At 49.4% G+C, this 19,992-nt stretch overlaps 1 protein-coding gene across 4 annotated transcripts in view; it reads left to right on the plus strand.

Annotated features, from left to right (window-relative positions):
* ino80 (INO80 complex ATPase subunit) overlaps positions 1 to 19,992 on the plus strand; it is an 88,128-nt gene that overhangs the window by 32,347 nt on the left and 35,789 nt on the right. For all 4 annotated transcript variants that reach the window (XM_036976258.1, XM_036976261.1, XM_036976262.1 and 1 more), the window contains 7 exons: positions 1,011 to 1,178; positions 2,983 to 3,122; positions 3,880 to 3,947; positions 4,077 to 4,170; positions 4,341 to 4,530; positions 9,212 to 9,355; positions 16,609 to 16,834. In XM_036976258.1, the coding sequence (XP_036832153.1) occupies positions 1,011 to 1,178; positions 2,983 to 3,122; positions 3,880 to 3,947; positions 4,077 to 4,170; positions 4,341 to 4,530; positions 9,212 to 9,355; positions 16,609 to 16,834 (1,030 nt within the window). The remainder of the gene's footprint in view (positions 1 to 1,010; positions 1,179 to 2,982; positions 3,123 to 3,879; positions 3,948 to 4,076; positions 4,171 to 4,340; positions 4,531 to 9,211; positions 9,356 to 16,608; positions 16,835 to 19,992) is intronic.

Consider the following 19,992-nt stretch of genomic DNA (forward strand, 5'->3'; position numbering starts at 1 on the left):
CAGCTGCCAGATGTTTCCAGATCGTTTTGACAAGTACCTGTATTTCACCTCCTCTTCCTCCTCTGACTCCTCTTCCTCTGATAGATAAGGATGGTTACTGTTTCTGTATCTCACTATACCCTCTCTTCCTCTGATAAGGATGGTTACTGTGTTCCTGTATCTCACTATACCCTCTCTTCCTCTGATAAGGATGGTTACTGTGTTCCTGTATCTCACTATACCCTCTTCCTCCTCTGACTCCTCTTCCTCTGATAGATAAGGATGTATCTCACTATACCCTCTCTTCTCTAAGGATGGTTACTGTTTCTGTATCTCACTATACCATCTTCCTCCTCTGACTCCTCTTCCTCTGATAGATAAGGATGGTTACTGTTTCTCTATCTAACTATACCCTCTCTTCCTCTGATAAGGATGGTTACTGTGTTCCTGTATCTCACTATACCCTCTTCCTCCTCTGACTCCTCTTCCTCTGATAGATAAGGATGTATCTCACTATACCCTCTCTTCTCTAAGGATGGTTACTGTTTCTGTATCTCACTATACCCTCTTCCTCCTCTGACTCCTCTTCCTCTGATAGATAAGGATGGTTACTGTTTCTCTATCTAACTATACCCTCTCTTCCTCTGATAAGGATGGTTACTGTGTTCCTGTATCTCACTATACCCTCTTCCTCCTCTGACTCCTCTTCCTCTGATAGATAAGGATGTATCTCACTATACCCTCTCTTCTCTAAGGATGGTTACTGTTCCTGTATCTCACTATACCCTCTCTTCCTCTGATAAGGATGGTTACTGTGTTCCTGTATCTCACTATACCCTCTCTTCCTCTGATAGATAAGGATGGTTACTGTGTTCCTGTATCTCACTATACCCTCTCTTCCTCCTCTGACTCCTCTTCCTCTGATAGAGAAACAGTAACCATCCTTATCTATCTAACTATACCCTCTCTTCCTCTGATAGATAAGGATGGTTACTGTGTTCCTGTATCTCACTATACCCTCTCTCTTACAGATTGAGATCCTAACATACTGCCAGTTGACGTGTAGACAGAGGCTGCTCTACAGAGCTCTGAGGAACAAGATCTCCATCGAGGATCTTCTCCAGTCGTCTATGGGCTCATCTCAACAGGCTCACAGTACTACCTCATCCCTTATGAACCTAGTCATGCAGTTCAGAAAGGTACCAATCATCTCCTTAGTACCAGGCTATATCACAACATGTTACATACAGCAGGTTTAGTACCAGGGACCATCCCAGTATCACCATACTCATTAGTATGAGGCAAGGAAACAAAGGTTTAGTACCAGGCTATATCACAACATATGTTCCATACAGCAGGTTTAGTACCAGGCTATATCACAACATGTTACATACAGCAGGTTTAGTACCAGGCTACATCACAACATGTTACATACAGCAGGTTTAGTACCAGGCTATATCACAACATGTGTTCCATACAGCAGGTTTAGTACCAGGCTATATCACAACATATGTTCCATACAGCAGGTTTAGTACCAGGCTATAGACTGGTATCATCACAGCCCTAGTAAGTACTATAATTATAGACTGGTATCATCACAGCCCTAGTAAGTACTATAATTATAGACTGGTATCATCACAGCCCTAGTAAGTACTATAATTATAGACTGGTATCATCACAGCCCTAGTAAGTACTATAATTATAGACTGGTATCATCACAGTCCTAGTAAGTACTATAATTATAGACTGGTATCATCACAGCCCTAGTAAGTACTATAATTATAGACTGGTATCATCACAGTCCTAGTAAGTACTATAATTATAGACTGGTATCATCACAGTCCTAGTAAGTACTATAATTATAGACTGGTATCATCACAGTCCTAGTAAGTACTATAATTATAGACTGGTATCATCACAGCCCTAGTAAGTACTATAATTATAGACTGGTATCATCACAGCCCTAGTAAGTACTATAATTATAGACTGGTATCATCACAGCCCTAGTAAGTACTATAATTATAGACTGGTATCATCACAGTCCTAGTAAGTACTATAATTATAGACTGGTATCATCACAGTCCTAGTAAGTACTATAATTATAGACTGGTATCATCACAGCCCTAGTAAGTACTATAATTATAGGCTGGTATCATCACAGCCCTAGTAAGTACTATAATTATAGACTGGTATCATCACAGCCCTAGTAAGTACTATAATTATAGACTGGTATCATCACAGTCCTAGTAAGTACTATAATTATAGACTGGTATCATCACAGCCCTAGTAAGTACTATAATTATAGACTGGTATCATCACAGTCCTAGTAAGTACTATAATTATAGACTGGTATCATCACAGTCCTAGTAAGTACTATAATTATAGACTAGTATCATCACAGTCCTACTAAGTACTATAATTATAGACTGGGTGGTTCTAGTCCTGGACGCTGATTCGCTGACAGTAATGATGTATCTAGTATTATAGACTGGGTGGTTCTAGTCCTGGATGCTGATTGGCTGACAGTAATGATGTATCTAGTATTATAGCCTTGGTGGTTCTAGTCCTGAATGCTGATTGGCTGACAGTAATGATGTATCTAGTATTATAGACTGGGTAGTACTAGTCCTGAACGCTGATTGGCTGACAGTAATGATGTATCTAGTATTATAGACTGGGTGATTCTAGTCCTGAACGTTGATTGGTTCGGCCGGGGGAAGAGACCTTCATTGTAAATAAGAATATTAGATCAAGGTTAAAATAAAATGTAAAAAAAATGTGTGTTTAAATTTTATCCAACGACATCCCCAGTACTGCTGGTTATGTTCAACCTGGTCATGAACCTGGTGTCCCAGGTCTAAATGGAGAGGAAGCGGTGGAAAGATTTTGTCATTTGAGGGCCCTAATAAGGATAAGTGTTGTTATCTGTAGCCTGGTTCCTCTGGAGGTTTCTTCCTGCTCTAGGTGGTTCAGTATGAGTAGTGTGTTCTCTACTTCCTGTAGGTCTGTAACCACCCGGACCTGTTTGAGCGCCAGGAGACTCGTTCTCCCTTCCACATGTCACTGAGACCCTACGTCATGTCCAAGTTCCTCTACCGCCACGGACTCACACACACCACCACGCACACACACAGCAGGAACAAGTGAGTAACATAGTATAATCAGTGCTTGTCCAATGGGACGGTAATGGCTGGTGGTGTTGAATTGTTAGATTATGATGTAGAAGACAATGAGAGGGGTTTTTGTTGTTCTCGGACAACCATGTTCATAGAATCCTTCTCTCTCTCTCTCTCTCTCTGTCTCTCCCCCTCTCTGTCTCGCTCTCTCTCTCTCTGTGTCTCTCCCCCTCTCTGTCTCTCTCTGTCTCTGTCTCTCTCTCTCTCTCTCTCTGTCTCTCTCTCTCTCTGTCTCTCTCTCTCTCTGTCTCTCTCTGTCTCTCTCTGTCTCTCTCTGTCTCTGTCTCTCTGTCTCTCTCTGTCTCTCTCTGTCTCTCTCTGTCTCTCTCTGTCTCTCTGTCTCTCTCTGTCTCTGTCTCTCTCTGTCTCTGTCTCTCTCTCTCTGTCTCTCTCTCTCTGTCTCTCTCTCTCTGTCTCTGTCTCTCTCTGTCTCTCTGTCTCTCTCTGTCTCTGTCTCTCTCTGTCTCTGTCTCTCTCTCTGTCTCTCTGTCTCTCTGTCTCTCTCTGTCTCTCTCTCTCTGTCTCTGTCTCTCTCTCTGCCTCTCTCTGTCTCTCTCTCTCTCTGTCTCTCGCTCTGTCTCTCTCTCTCTCTCTCTCTCTGTCACTCTCTCTGTCTCTCTCTGTCTCTCTCTCTGCCTCTCTGTGTGTCTCCCCCTCTCTGTGTGTCTCCCCCTCTCTGTGTGTCTCCCCCTCTCCGTGTCTCCCCCTCTTTCTCCTCTCCCAGGGTGCTCCAGGTTCTACTGTCTCCCTTCTCTCCTGATCATATCCACCAGTCCCTCTTCCACAGGAAAGGTAAGTGACTTCATTCTTTCACATCAGTATAGATGAAGGAAACAAGACAAGAATAAGCTTCTTAGACTTTAATGTTTAGAGCCCTCTGCCTCCTCGTCCGTCTACAAACCAATGTTTATCCTCCTCAAGGTGATCAGGAAGGAAGTTGTTTCTCCTTCCTGCGTTTCATCGACGTTTCGCCGGCAGAGATGTTTAACGTCATGCTGCAGGGCACTCTGGTCAGGTAGGTGTCCATGACAACGCAGTTTGTCAACAGGGTCTGTGGATGTTGAAAAACGTCCTCGTGTTCACAAACGTCAACCGTTCTGGAATGAACTATGAAGCTAATTGCCATCTACATGATGTTTTGTTTTCGAGGTTGTTTTAATCACACTCTCCTCTCTCCTGTTCCAGGTGGTTAGCTCTGTTTCTCTCCCTGAAGGCAGCGTACCGGCTCTACCAGAGACGCATGTGGGGCCTGGAAGAGGAGGAGGGTGGAGGGAGCGGGAGGCCCAGGAATCAGTGTCTCTCTCGGAGGGGTCTGATCCTCTGGCTGGACCGACCTACTGCTTTCCCCAACACGCACACAAGCTCAGTGTTACAGGTGAGACATACACACACACACACACCTCAAGTCTTTCCTCTGCCTCTACTTTCTACCAGACAGCCTCCACTCTTTCCTCTGCCTCTACTTTCTACCAGACAGCCTCCACTCTTTCCTCTCTCTCTGCCTCTACTTTCTACCAGACAGCCTCCACTCTTTCCTCTCTGTGCCTCTACTTTCTACCAGTCAGCCTCCACTCTTTCCTCTCTCTCTGCCTCTCTACTTTCTGCCAGTCAGCCTCCACTCTTTCCTCTCTCTGCCTCTCTACTTTCTGCCAGTCAGCCTCCACTCTTTCCTCTCTCTCTGCCTCTACTTTCTGCCAGTCAGCCTCCACTCTTTCCTCTCTCTGCCTCTCTACTTTCTGCCAGTCAGCCTCCACTCTTTCCTCTCTTTGCCTCTACTTTGTGCCAGTCAGCCTCCACTCTTTCCCCTCTCTCTGCCTCTACTTTGTGCCAGTCAGCCTCCACTCTTTCCTCTCTCTCTGCCTCTACTTTGTGCCAGTCAGCCTCCACTCTTTCCTCTCTCTCTGCCTCTCTACTTTCTGCCAGTCAGCCTCCACTCTTTCCTCTCTCTGCCTCTCTACTTTCTGCCAGACAGCCTCCACTCTTTCCTCTCTCTCTGCCTCTACTTTCTGCCAGTCAGTCTCCACTCTTTCCTCTTTGCCTCTACTTTGTGCCAGTCAGCCTCCACTCTTTCCCCTCTCTCTGCCTCTACTTTGTGCCAGTCAGCCTCCACTCTTTCCTCTCTCTCTGCCTCTACTTTGTGCCAGTCAGCCTCCACTCTTTCCTCTCTCTCTGCCTCTCTACTTTCTGCCAGTCAGCCTCCACTCTTTCCTCTCTCTGCCTCTCTACTTTCTGCCAGACAGCCTCCACTCTTTCCTCTCTCTCTGCCTCTCTACTTTCTACCAGTCAGCCTCCACTCTCCTCTCTCTCTGCCTCTCTACTTTCTACCAGTCAGCCTCCACTCTTTCCTCTCTCTCTGCCTCTCTACTTTCTACCAGTCAGCCTCCACTCTTTCCTCTCTCTCTGCCTCTCTACTTTCTGCCAGTCAGCCTCCACTCTTTCCTCTCTCTGCCTCTCTACTTTCTGCCAGTCAGCCTCCACTCTTTCCTCTCTCTCTGCCTCTACTTTCTGCCAGTCAGCCTCCACTCTTTCCTCTCTCTCTGACTCTACTTTCTGCCAGTCAGCCTCCACTCTTTCCTCTCTCTCTGCCTCTACTTTGTGCCAGTCAGCCTCCACTCTTTCCTCTCTCTCTGCCTCTACTTTTTGCCAGTCAGCCTCCACTCTTTCCTCTCTCTCTGCCTCTACTTTCTGCCAGTCAGTCTCCACTCTTTCCTCTCTTTGCCTCTACTTTGTGCCAGTCAGCCTCCACTCTTTCCCCTCTCTCTGCCTCTACTTTGTGCCAGTCAGCCTCCACTCTTTCCTCTCTCTCTGCCTCTACTTTGTGCCAGTCAGCCTCCACTCTTTCCTCTCTCTCTGCCTCTACTTTCTGCCAGTCAGCCTCCACTCTTTCCTCTCTACTTTCTGCCAGTCAGCCTCCACTCTTTCCTCTCTCTCTGCCTCTCTACTTTCTACCAGTCAGCCTCCACTCTCCTCTCTCTCTGCCTCTCTACTTTCTACCAGTCAGCCTCCACTCTTTCCTCTCTCTCTGCCTCTCTACTTTCTACCAGTCAGCCTCCACTCTTTCCTCTCTCTCTGCCTCTCTACTTTCTACCAGTCAGCCTCCACTCTTTCCTCTCTCTCTGCCTCTCTACTTTCTACCAGTCAGCCTCCACTCTTTCCTCTCTCTCTGCCTCTCTACTTTCTACCAGTCAGCCTCCACTCTTTCCTCTCTCTCTGCCTCTCTACTTTCTGCCAGTCAGCCTCCACTCTTTCCTCTCTCTCTGCCTCTCTACTTTCTGCCAGTCAGCCTCCACTCTTTCCTCTCTCTCTGCCTCTCTACTTTCTACCAGTCACCCCTCTTTCCTCTCTCTCTGCCTCTACTTTGTGCCAGTCAGCCTCCATTCTTTCCAGTTTAAGCTGGTCCACATTCTGCACCTAAAGAACCAGAGGCGAGAGCTTGAACCAGAATTTTGCTTCATCTAGCTTCCCCCGGTCTCCCCTAACAACCTCAGTCTCATCCTACCTTCCCCAGGTCTCCCCTAACAACCTCAGTCTCATCCTACCTACCACAGGTCTCCCCTAACACCTCAGTCTCATCCTACCTACCCCAGGTCTCCCCTAACACCTCAGTCTCATCCTACCTACCCCAGGTCTCCCCTAACAACCTCAGTCTCATCATACCTACCCCAGGTCTCCCCTAACAACCTCAGTCTCATCCAACCTACCCCAGGTCTCCCCTAACAACCTCAGTCTAATCCTACCTACCCCAGGTCTCCCCTAGCAACCTCAGTCTCATCCTACCTACCCCAGGTCTCCCCTAACAACCTCAGTCTCATCCTACCATCCCCAGGCTAATTCAAACAGTATCAGTCAGATATTCTTCATCGTAGGTTTCCCCTCTGGAATGGCTTCTCTAAGGAAGAGAGATCCAGAGGGGGAGAGATGCTTCAGACACCCGGAGAACTGTTATTAACTTTGACCCGACTCTCTTTTCTACACGATGAAAAACTGCAACCAGTTGACTGGTTTGCAGATGGTTTCATGACAGTGTCTGTACAGTTCAGATCCAGACTTTGCAGTGTCTCTCTGTGGCCTAACTCTCACTAGCCTGGGATTCATCTCTCAACAACTCTAGACACATCACTGCCTAGCCTTGCCAAATAATGATTCACATCACTGCCTAGCCTTGCCAAATAATGATCCACATCACTGCCTAGCCTTGCCAAATAATGATTCACATCACTGCCTAGCCTTGCCAAATAATGATTCACATCACTGCCTAGCCTTGCCAAATAATGATTCACATCACTGCCTAGCCTTGCCAAATAATGATTCACATCACTGCCTAGCCTTGCCAAATAATGATTCACATCACTGCCTAGCCTTGCCTAACTCAGACACTCAGCCAGCCACGCCTAGAGACCCAGACACTCAGCCAGCCACGCCTAGAGACCCAGACACTCAACCAGCCACGCCTAGAGAGACAGACACTCAGCCAGCCACGCCTAGAGACCCAGACACTCAGCCTGCCACGCCTAGAGACCCAGACACTCAGCCTGCCACGCCTAGAGACCCAGACACTCAGCCAGCCACGCCTAGAGACCCAGACACTCAGCCAGCCACGCCCAGAGAGACCCAGACACTCAGCCAGCCACGCCCAGAGAGACCCAGACACTCAGCCAGCCACGCCCAGAGAGACCCAGACACTCAGCCAGCCACGCCCAGAGAGACCCAGACACTCAGCCAGCCACGCCCAGAGAGACCCAGACACTCAGCCAGCCACGCCAGAGAGACCCAGACACTCAGCCAGCCACGCCTAGAGAGATGGATCTAGGATCTTTCCCTTCATTTGGAGCAGCTAAGTCTCAACTCTCAGCTGACCACCAAGCCCCACCTCACCACTGTTACCAACCAACCCTGGTTAGCCATGTTTTTAGACCTGCTATAGTCTGCTGAGACGTAACCACTAGGATTTCAACATTCTGTTGGCTGAAGGACTGTCTTGGCCAAATGGGGTCATATTTGGGGTTTGGTCTACGAGCTACCGCAGGTCTCAGGCCCTGGAATGGAGAGAAGGGTGGTCTGTTGCTGATCAGAACCGCTAGATGGCGCTGTGGGTCTGCCCGTGGCTTATTTTTACATCTGCTTTTATTTTCACTCTTTCCGTGCTTTTAGTTTTTTAGTTTGGGATTTTGTTTCTTTACAGAGAGAATTGTGGTTGTCACATTTTAGCCGTTGACTACAATGACAATGTATCTAAAGCTTGTTAGAGAACACTCCAATCCAGTTCGTAATTACGTCAGAATCGTTCTGAATGATGTCTTCTGCACTAAAAATACTATTTTATTTTATTCTACTGTCCCCAGAAATCTGCACCTTGTTGTTTTTGTTGTAAACAGCATCATTAAAAACATGGATTTATGGCACAGTGGAAATTCTTTCCAAAGTTATTTAGTGCAGAGATGAAATGAGGCTTAATATAATATGCTTTAGACATATTTGCATATTGCGTTCTCTCTTTAACAAAACAAAATGTCACTAAAAAGGTTGGGTGGGGGGAGGTCAAACGCAACTTCCCCCTTTAACAGAATATTCACTGTGAATGAAGCCGATGTTGCATAACTCTTAACACACACACACACACACACACACACACACGCGCGTTCTTTGAAGGTCATCATATACACTTTAAACTGCCAAAGAAATGTGATATTTTTGGGTTTGAGTACTTGATCAATCTAGTCTCTCCTTCTCCTCGCTCTCTCTCGCTCTCTCTCGCTCTCTCTCGCTCTCTCTCGCTCTCTCTCGCTCTCTCTCGCTCTCTCTCGCTCTCTCTCGCTCTCTCTCGCTCTCTCTCTCTCGCTCTCTCTCTTCTCCTCTCTCTCTTCTCCTCTCTCTCTCTCCTCCTCTCTCTCTCTCTTCTCTCCTCTCTCTCTCTTCTCCTCTCTCTCTCTTCTCCTCTCTCTCTCTCTCTTCTCTCCTCTCTCTCTCTTCTCTCCTCTCTCTCTTCTCTCCTCTCTCTCTTCTCTCCTCTCTCTCTTCTCTCCTCTCTCTCTCTTCTCTCCTCTCTCTCTCTCCAGAACCTGGTATTCACCCGTCACAGCCCAGGTCTGATGGGTCACTGTGATGTTCTGGTCCACAGTCGATGCTCTGCCAACTCCACCACCCTACGACCGGGCCAACCCACACAACCACCCAAGTTCCTGCTCACCGCTGTGCCAAGGGTAAGGCCCCTGTGTGTGTGTGTGAGAGAGAGAGAGAGGTAAATACATCTGTGGTCCACGAGACGTTTTTAGAAGTTACTGTTTGTTTAGAGTGCAGCTTGAAGCCACCGCAGGGGGTCTCTTCACACACAGAGAATGAACACACACAGAATACACACACACATACACTCACAGAGAATACACATACACACACACAGCACACATGTTAGGCAGATAATGCTGCTCATTGTTTAATGTTTCCAAAGACAACACATCCTCCTCCCCCGTCCCTTTTCTCACTCGACCACCCAACCTGCTGCACGGTCTCTCTCTCACACACACACACACACACACACACACACAGAACACACACACACAGAATACACACACACAGAATACACACACACACAAACACACACACACACACACACACACAGAACACACACACACACACACACAGAACACACACACACACACACACAGAACACACACACACACAGAACACACACACACACACACACACAGAACACCCACACACACACAGAACACACACACACACGCCCACACAGAGACATCCTGCTGATTCACCGATCATAGCTTCCACATTTACAAAGAGACCAAGAAACATTGCTCCTTTTCCCCTCATCCATCTCTTCCTCTCTCTTTCCCTCCATCCATCTCTTCCTCTCTCTTTCCCTCCGTCCCTCTTTCCCTCATCCATCTTTCCCTCCGTCCATCTTTCCCTCATCCATCTCTTCCTCTCTCTTTCCCTCATCCATCTCTTCCTCTCTCTTTCCCTCCATCCATCTCTTCCTCTCTCTTTCCCTCATCCATCTCTTCCTCTCTCTTTCCCTCATCCATCTCTTCCTCTCTCTTTCCCTCATCCATCTCTTCCTCCCTCTTTCCCTCCGTCCCGCTTTCCCTCCATCCATCTCTTCCTCTCTCTTTCCCTCCATCCATCTCTTCCTCTCTCTTTCCCTCATCCATCTCTTCCTCTCTCTTTCCCTCCATCCATCTCTTCCTCTCTCTTTCCCTCATCCATCTCTTCCTCCCTCTTTCCCTCCGTCCCTCTTTCCCTCCATCCATCTCTTCCTCTCTCTTTCCCTCATCCATCTCTTCCTCTCTCTTTCCCTCATCCATCTCTTCCTCTCTCTTTCCCTCATCCATCTCTTCCTCTCTCTTTCCCTCCATCCATCTCTTCCTCTCTCTTTCCCTCATCCATCTCTTCCTCTCTCTTTCCCTCATCCATCTCTTCCTCCCTCATCCATCTCTTCCTCCCTCATCCATCTCTTCCTCTCTCTTTCCCTCATCCATCTCTTCCTCTCTTTCCCTCATCCATCTCTTCCTCCCTCTTTCCCTCCGTCCCGCTTTCCCTCCATCCATCTCTTCCTCTCTCTTTCCCTCCATCCATCTCTTCCTCTCTCTTTCCCTCATCCATCTCTTCCTCTCTCTTTCCCTCCATCCATCTCTTCCTCTCTCTTTCCCTCATCCATCTCTTCCTCCCTCTTTCCCTCCGTCCCTCTTTCCCTCCATCCATCTCTTCCTCTCTCTTTCCCTCATCCATCTCTTCCTCTCTCTTTCCCTCATCCATCTCTTCCTCTCTCTTTCCCTCATCCATCTCTTCCTCTCTCTTTCCCTCCATCCATCTCTTCCTCTCTCTTTCCCTCATCCATCTCTTCCTCTCTCTTTCCCTCATCCATCTCTTCCCTCATCCATCTCTTCCTCTCTCTTTCCCTCATCCATCTCTTCCTCTCTCTTTCCCTCATCCATCTCTTCCTCCCTCTTTCCCTCCGTCCCTCTTTCCCTCCATCCATCTCTTCCTCTCTCTTTCCCTCCATCCATCTCTTCCTCTCTCTTTCCCTCCATCCATCTCTTCCTCTCTCTTTCCCTCCATCCATCTCTTCCTCTCTCTTTCCCTCCGTCCCTCTCTTCCTCTCTCTTTCCCTCCGTCCCTCTCTTCCTCTCTCTTTCCCTCCATCCATCTCTTCCTCTCTCTTTCCCTCCATCCATCTCTTCCTCTCTTTCCCTCCATCCATCTCTTCCTCTCTTTCCCTCCATCCATCTCTTCCTCTCTCTTTCCCTCCATCCATCTCTTCCTCTCTCTTTCCCTCCATCCATCTCTTCCTCTCTCTTTCCCTCCATCCATCTATCTTTCCCTCTCTCCCTTGTTCCATCCATCCCTCTCTTTATCTTCCTTGGAATAACCAACACACAGGGGTCAACTCAACTGTGGTCCGTTCGGCCTGTGGTCCGGTCCGTTCGGCCTGTGGTCCGGTCCGTTCGGCCTGTGGTCCGGTCCGTTCGGCCTGTGGTCCGGTCCGTTCGGCCTGTGGTCCGTTCCGTTCGGCCTGTGGTCCGGTCGGCCTGTGGTCCGGTCCGTTCGGCCTGTGGTCCGGTCCGTTCGGCCTGTGGTCCGGTCGGCCTGTGGTCCGGTCCGTTCGGCCTGTGGTCCGTTCGGCCTGTGGTCCGTTCGGCCTGTGGTCCGGTCGGCCTGTGGTCCGTTCGGCCTGTGGTCCGGTCGGCCTGTGGTCCGGTCCGTTCGGCCTGTGGTCCGGTCCGTTCGGCCTGTGGTCCGGTCGGCCTGTGGTCCGGTCCGTTCGGCCTGTGGTCCGTTCGGCCTGTGGTCCGTTCGGCCTGTGGTCCGTTCGGCCTGTGGTCCGTTCTGGTTTCATTATACATAAGATCAAAGTATCCTCTCTCTCACTGTGTATCAGCTGGTATGTGCAGCCCTTTTCCTTTCAGCCCACTGCTCTTTAGAGTTGGATTTCCCACATGGAGCAGAGACCATTATTTATTATCCTGGAGAACTTGGACCGGTGACCCCCTGTTTACAGTTGGACCTGTGACCCCCGGTTTACAGTTGGACCTGTGACCCCCAGTTTACAGTTGGACCTGTGACCCCCAGTTTACAGTTGGACCTGTGACCCCCGGTTTACAGTTGGACCTGTGACCCCCGGTTTACAGTTGGACCTGTGATCCCCGGTTTACAGTTGGACCTGTGCTGTGATCCCCGGTTTACAGTTGGACCTGTGCTGTGACCCCCGGTTTACAGTTGGACCTGTGACCTCCGGTTTACAGTTGGACCTGTGACCCCCAGTTTACAGTTGGACCTGTGACCCCCGGTTTACCGTTTACCTTTGTGCCATAGCTTGCCTCTCGGTGCCAAACCCCTGGTGCGTTTTACCTGTGAACACTGATCAGTATGAATCACCCAGGAAATAGTGTGAGCAATATTCACAGGAATATATGGGAATTCACAGGAATATATGGGAATTCACAGGAATATATGGGAATTCACAGGAATATATGGGAATTAATATTAATACCATTTAAATGTAGATGTTTTTTGCATTGGATATATTTATATATTTTACCTCATCATCAAGTAGACAGGGTAGCCTAGTGGTTAGAGTGTAGGGGGGGTAGGTAGCCTAGTGGTTAGAGTGGAGGGGTGGCAGGTAGCCTAGTGGTTAGAGCGTTGGACTAGTAACCGGAAGGTTGCAAGTTCAAACCCCCGAGCTGTCAAGGTACAAGGTATCTGCCGTTCTGCCCCTGAACAGGCAGTTTAACCCACTGTTCCTAGGCCGTCATTGAAAATAAGAATTTGTTCTTAACTGACTTGCCTGGTTAAATAAAGGTAAAAAATAAAAAAATAAAAAAAAACATAATTGCAAATTATTAAATCCTTCCATTAGAAATGTTAAAAAATATTTAGTTACAAATTTAACTTTAATTAAATGAGTTGACTCTACACATGGGATAATTTCACTGAACAACAAAAGGGAATATAGAATGATGCCCAATGATCCATCACATCGCCCAGAAACGTTGATAGTCTAGAAACTAAAGCTTTGGTTGTCTTCCTCTCAGGCTTCCATATATTCTCCCTGGACCTCCTCAATGTCCACCTCTTGAACATCAGACTCTGAGGCTTCCTCTTCACTGTCACTTTCCTACCTTGTTGAGGATGACTCGTTGTCAGGCTCAAAAAGCCTCAAATTTGTCCGACTGGCCACCAATTTTTCAACCCTTGTATTGGTCAGCCTGTTGCGTGCTTTGATGTGTGTGTTCTCAAACAAGGACCAGTTGCGCTCTGAGGCGGCTGATGTTGGTGGGATTTGGAGGACGAGGGAGGCAACAGGGGAAAGAGCCTCAGATCCACAAAGTCCCTTCCAACAGGGGGCTGATGAGATATGTTGGCACGACTGCCATATTGCATCTCCATCCCAAAGCCCTTGCTTGGAAGTGTACTTCGCCAGACTGCCAAGAACCTTGCCCTCATCCAGGCCAAGGTGGCGAGACACGGTAGTGATGACACCATAGGCCTTGTTGATCTCTGCATCAGACAGGATGCTCTTGCCAGCATACTTAAGGTCCAACATGTACTCTGCGGGGTGTACGGGCTTCAGGCAGAAGTCTTCACACTTTTTGATGTATTTCAGAACTGCTGTTCCCTCTGCTTGGAGCAACAGTGAAGTGGGCTGGGCAGTACGGATTTCTTCTCTTACATCTGCAAGCAGAGTCTGAACATCAGACAGGATGGCATTGTCTCCCTCAATCTGTCCAATGGCTACTGCTATAGGTTTCAGGCTGCTTACCACTCTCTCCCAAAATACATCATTCAGGAGGATCCTCTTGATGGGGCTGTCCATATCAGCAGACTGTGATATGACCATTTCTTGGAGACTCCTTCCCCTCCAGGAGACTGTCAAACATGATGACAACACCACCCCATTGGGTGTTGCTGGGCAGCCTCAATATGGTGCTCTTATTCTTCTCACTTTACTTGGTGAGGCAGATTGCTGCCTTAACTTGATGACCCTTCACATACCTAACCTACTCCTCTAGCGTGTGTCTGTTCCCTACTCCTGTAGTGTGCCATTTCTCTATGATTTGCTTGACCTTCATTTGAACTCTGTTGACCTCTGCATCCAGCAAATGAGTAGATGAAGCATGTCTGGTTGGAGGGGTGCATGCTGGGCGAAGAACATTCAGAAATCTCTTCCAATACACATTGCCTGTGAGCATCAGAGGTGAACCAGTTGCATACACGGCTCGAGCAAGACGTTCATCAGCATTTCTCTGACTACGTTCCTCCATTGAGTCAAAAAACCTGATTCCAAGAGGACCATGAGCTGTTGCTATCGATAAGGTGTCTACTTCTATTCGAGGTGAAAATGATGAATCAGAGGGACTTTTGTCAGAGGTTGCGCTGTTGTGAGCGCTGAGGGAACTTTATGCACTTGGCCAGATGATTCTACATCTTTGTTGCGTTCTTCACATATGATTTGGCACAGTATTTGTAAATGTACACCGCTTTTCCCTTCTACATTATATTAGTGAAATGTCTCCACACATCAGATAGTGTTCGTGGCAATTTCCTGTAAAGATTAGAAAAAAATAAGTAAAAAAAAAAATGACACGTATGGAAACAGGTGAATTAACACTCCTCACTTAGCAGGCTCAAGCAAGCTAAAACCAACATGGTAGCAAAAACTAACTAGCGGAAATTGTTAACAAGTTAGAAATGATTTAAACACACTTTGCTGTAGGCTACTATTTACTAGTTAGCAAGAAATAACATACAGTGGGGCAAAAAAGTATTTAGTCAGCCACCAATTGTGCATGTTCTCCCACTTAAAAAGATGAGAGGCCTGTAATTTTCATCATAGGTACACTTCAACTATGACAGACAAAATTAGAAAAACAGATTTAAAAAACATTTATTTGCAAATTATGGTGGAAAATAAGTATTTGGTCATCTACAAACAAGCAAGATTTCTGGCTCTCACAGACCTGTAACTTCTTATAAGAGGCTCCTCTGTCCTCCACTCATTACCTGTATTAATGGCACCTGTTTGAACTTGTTATCAGTATAAAAGACACCTGTCCACAACCTCAAACAGTCTCACTCCAAACTCCACTATGGCCAAGACCAAAGAGCTGTCAAAGGACACCAGAAACAAAATTGTAGACCTGCACCAGGCTGGGAAGACTGAATCTGCAATAGGTAAGCAGCTTGGTTTGAAGAAATCAACTGTGGGAGCAATTATTAGGAAATGGAATACATACAAGACCACTGATAATCTCTCTCGATCTGGGGCCCCACGCAAGATCTCACCCCGTGGGGTCAAAATGATCACAAGAACGGTGAGCAAAAATCCCAGAACCACACGGGGGGACCTAGTGAATGACCTGCAGAGAGCTGGGACCAAAGTAACAAAGCCTACCATCAGTAACACACTACGCCGCCAGGGACTCAAATCCTGCAGTGCCAGACGTGTCCCCCTGCTTAAGCCAGTACATGTCCAGGCCCGTCTGAAGTTTGCTTGAGAGCATTTGGATGATCCAGAAGAAGATTGGGAGAATGTCATATGGTCAGATGAAACGAAAATATAACTTTTTGGTAAAAACTCAACTCGTGGGCTAAATAGCATCTCATTAGTGTGCAAGATCCTGAGAATCAGCTGTACATGTGATGGAAGAATGCACTGTGCATGCAGAGGGTTACAATTCCATTGAATTGGGGATAGTTTAACCAAAATATGCCACAAGACCTAGAATTCCCTTATATTTATCCCACAAATAAAGGTTCACTGCGTTTTGGTTGAATTTAAGCAACATTCCCAAAATTCCTGTGCTTAAACTTCCCATGGAAAATTTCTGTAAAAAAAAGTTTCTGACCCTTTGCAACCCTAGCCATGAGACCGGGCCTGGAGTCGGCTGGAGACCCGACCTGGGGTGTGGAGTCGGCTGGAGTCACGAGACCCGACCTGGGGTGTGGAGTCGGCTGGAGTCACGAGACCCGACCTGGGGTGTGGAGTCGGCTGGAGTCACGAGACCCGACCTGGGGTGTGGAGTCGGCTGGAGTCACGAGACCCGACCTGGGGTTGTGGGGTTGGCTGGAGTCACGAGACCCGACCTGGGGTTGTGGGGTTGGCTGGAGTCACGAGACCCGACCTGGGGTCGTGGTGTCGGCTTGAGTCACGAGACCCGACCTGGGGTTGTGGGGTCGGCTGGAGTCACGAGACCCAACCTGGGGTCGTGGGGTCGGCTGGAGTCACGAAACCCGACCTGGGGTCGGCTGGAGTCACGAGACCCAACCTGGGGTCGTGGGATCGGCTGGAGTCACGAAACCCGACCTGGGGTCGGCTGGAGTCACGAAACCCGACCTGGGGTCGTGGCTTCGGCTGGCAGTTGGAATGAAACTTTATCAAATCAACATTGGAACACTTCATCAGAATGACAATTGTTAATTTTGTGTTGCTTCCTAGGTTACGGCGGTTCCCATGGAGCGGTACTGTGACGACCGCAGCGCTGAGTACGAGTGGCAGGAGACGAGGGCCGGAGGGGGCATGGCCGCCAAGCACTGCTTCCTGTACGGCTCCCTTGATCTGGCCTCTGATTGGATGTCCCGAGCCAACACTTTTTACCCACGATGCCCTGGGGGAGTGATGGCGCTCTACCCCCGGCATGGCTGGTCCTACATCAGAATACCAGGTACGGAAACGCAGTGTGTGTGTGTGCGCCTTGGTTTGTTTCGGTGTATTTGCGTTGAAATTAAAAGTCAAAGGAAACACTTTCGCTGCTCTGGAATCAGACCACACAGAGCCCTCTGTTCCCTACCCCTGTAGTGTGTCTGTTCCCTACCCCTGTAGTGTGTCTGTTCCCTACCCCTGTAGTGTGTCTGTTCCCTACCCCTGTAGTGTGTCTGTTCCCTACTCCTGTAGTGTGTCTGTTCCCTACCCCTGTAGTGTGTCTGTTCCCTACCCCTGTAGTGTGTCTGTTCCCTACCCCTGTAGTGTGTGTCTGTTCCCTACCCCTGTAGTGTGTCTGTTCCCTACTCCTGTAGTGTGTCTGTTCCCTACTCCTGTAGTGTGTCTGTTCCCTACCCCTGTAGTGTGTCTGTTCCCTACCCCTGTAGTGTGTGTCTGTTCCCTACCCCTGTAGTGTGTCTGTTCCCTACCCCTGTAGTGTGTCTGTTCCCTACTCCTGTAGTGTGTCTGTTCCCTACTCCTGTAGTGTGTCTGTTCCCTACCCCTGTAGTGTGTCTGTTCCCTACCCCTGTAGTGTGTCTGTTCCCTACTCCTGTAGTGTGTGGTAGGGGGGGAAGCCTCCTCTGTTCCCTACTAACCAGGGAGAGTAAAGACTGTGGGAGGACCACAGCTAAGCAGGAGAGGGATAGCCTGGGTCAGGGGTTGAGACAGAACTAACATAGAACCATCCTGTCACGGTCCTGTCACTTCCAGGGTGTGCGTGTCACTGCTAAACCTCAGCCTCGTGATGAAAACGTGTAGAGGATAGTGGAGACCTGCTACGCTCTGCGTCTTTATGACAGAGCTGCTTCTGGAGGTCAGAGAGGTCACATGACTGATGTGTAGTGAGGGCTAAAGGTTTACTTCCACTCTCACAGACCTGGCAACCCTGCACTTTATATCATGATGATGTCTCACTTTTGCTGTGGACTCCTATTGCTTTTATCTGACTGTCTTTGGCCGTGGGAATGGGGTGTGTGTGTGTGTGTGTGTGTGTGTGAGAACAGGCTAAGAGCTTGTGAAGTTTTCGGGAAAAAGGACAAAGCGAGGAAGTTTGAAGTTTAACCATTGGTCATTGTTCCAGTGCTTAGGTAATGGTAATATACTGTACAGTACTGTGTGTTTGTGGCTCAGAACAGTGTCCTTCACAAAGCAGCTCTGTATTCAGACTCGTAGTGATGTCTTCTCACCTTGCGCAGAAAGTCTCTCTCTATCTCACCTCTATCGCACCTCTCTCTCTCTCTTCTCTCTCACCTCTATCTCACCTCTCTATCTCACCTCTCTCTCCTCTCTATCTCACCTCTCGCTCTCTCACCTCTCGCTCTCTCTCACCTCTCGCTCTCTCTCACCTCTCGCTCTCTCTCGCCTCTCTCTCGGCTCTCTCTCACCTCTCGCTCTCTCTCGCCTCTCTCTCGCCTCTCTCTCACCTCTCGCTCTCTCTCGCCTCTCTCTCGCCTCTCTCTCGCCTCTCTCTCGCCTCTCTCTCTCGCCTCTCTCTCTCGCCTCTCTCTCTCGCCTCTCTCTCTCGCCTCTCTCTCTCGCCTCTCTCTCTCGCCTCTCTCTCTCGCCTCTCTCTCTCGCCTCTCTCTCTCTCGCCTCTCTCTCTCGCCTCTCTCTCTCGCCTCTCTCTCTCGCCTCTCTCTCTCGCCTCTCTCTCGCCTCTCTCTCTCGCCTCTCTCTCGCCTCTCTCTCTCGCCTCTCTCTCTCTCTCTCTCTCACCTCTCGCTCTCACCTCTCCCAGCTCTTTCTCTCAGCTCTCTCTCTCGCTCTCACCTCTCCCAGCTCTCTCTCTCACCTCTCCCAGCTCTCTCTCTCACCTCTCCCAGCTCTCTCTCTCTCACCTCTCCCAGCTCTCTCTCTCTCACCTCTCCCAGCTCTCTCTCACCTCTCTCCCCCTGTCTCACCTCTCTCCCAGCTCTCTCTCACCTCTCCCCCTGTCTCACCTCTCTCCCAGCTCTCTCACCCCTCTCCCCCTGTCTCACCTCTCCCAGCTCTCTCTCACCTCTCTCCCCCTGTCTCACCTCTCTCCCAGCTCTCTCTCTCACCTCTCCCCCTGTCTCACCTCTCTCCCAGCTCTCTCTCTCACCTCTCCCCCTGTCTCACCTCTCTCCCAGCTCTCTCTCTCACCTCTCTCCCTGTCTCACCTCTCTCCCTGTCTCACCTCTCTCCCTGTCTCACCTCTCTCCCAGCTCTCTCTCTCACCTCTCCCCCTGTCTCTCTCTCTCCCAGCTCTCTCTCTCACCTCTCCCCTGTCTCACCTCTCTCCCAGCTCTCTCTCTCACCTCTCCCCCTGTCTCTCTCTCTCCCAGCTCTCTCTCTCACCTCTCCCCCTGTCTCACCTCTCTCCCAGCTCTCTCTCTCACCTCTCCCCCTGTCTCACCTCTCTCCCAGCTCTCTCTCTCACCTCTCTCCCTGTCTCACCTCCCTCCCTGTCTCACCTCTCTCCCTGTCTCACCTCTCTCCCAGCTCTCTCTCTCACCTCTCTCCCCCTGTCTCACCTCTCTCCCAGCTCTCTCTCTCACCTCTCTCCCCCTGTCTCACCTCTCTCCCTGTCTCACCTCTCTCCCTGTCTCACCTCTCCCAGCTCTCTCTCTCACCTCTCTCCCTGTCTCACCTCTCTCCCTGTCTCACCTCTCTCCCTGTCTCACCTCTCTCCCCCTGTCTCACCTCTCTCCCAGCTCTCTCTCTCACCTCTCTCCCCCTGTCTCACCTCTCTCCCAGCTCTCTCTCTCACCTCTCTCCCTGTCTCACCTCTCTCCCTGTCTCACCTCTCTCCCCCTGTCTCACCTCTCTCCCAGCTCTCTCTCTCACCTCTCTCCCTGTCTCACCTCTCTCCCTGTCTCACCTCTCTCCCAGCTCTCTCTCTCACCTCTCTCCCCCTGTCTCACCTCTCTCCCTGTCTCACCTCTCTCCCTGTCTCACCTCTCCCAGCTCTCTCTCTCACCTCTCTCCCTGTCTCACCTCTCTCCCTGTCTCACCTCTCTCCCTGTCTCACCTCTCTCCCCCTGTCTCACCTCTCTCCCAGCTCTCTCTCACCTCTCTCCCCCTGTCTCACCTCTCTCCCAGCTCTCTCTCACCTCTCTCCCTGTCTCACCTCTCTCCCTGTCTCACCTCTCTCCCCCT

The sequence above is a fragment of the Oncorhynchus mykiss genome, chromosome 4, assembly GCF_013265735.2.
Source record: "Oncorhynchus mykiss isolate Arlee chromosome 4, USDA_OmykA_1.1, whole genome shotgun sequence".
NCBI lineage: Eukaryota > Metazoa > Chordata > Actinopteri > Salmoniformes > Salmonidae > Oncorhynchus > Oncorhynchus mykiss.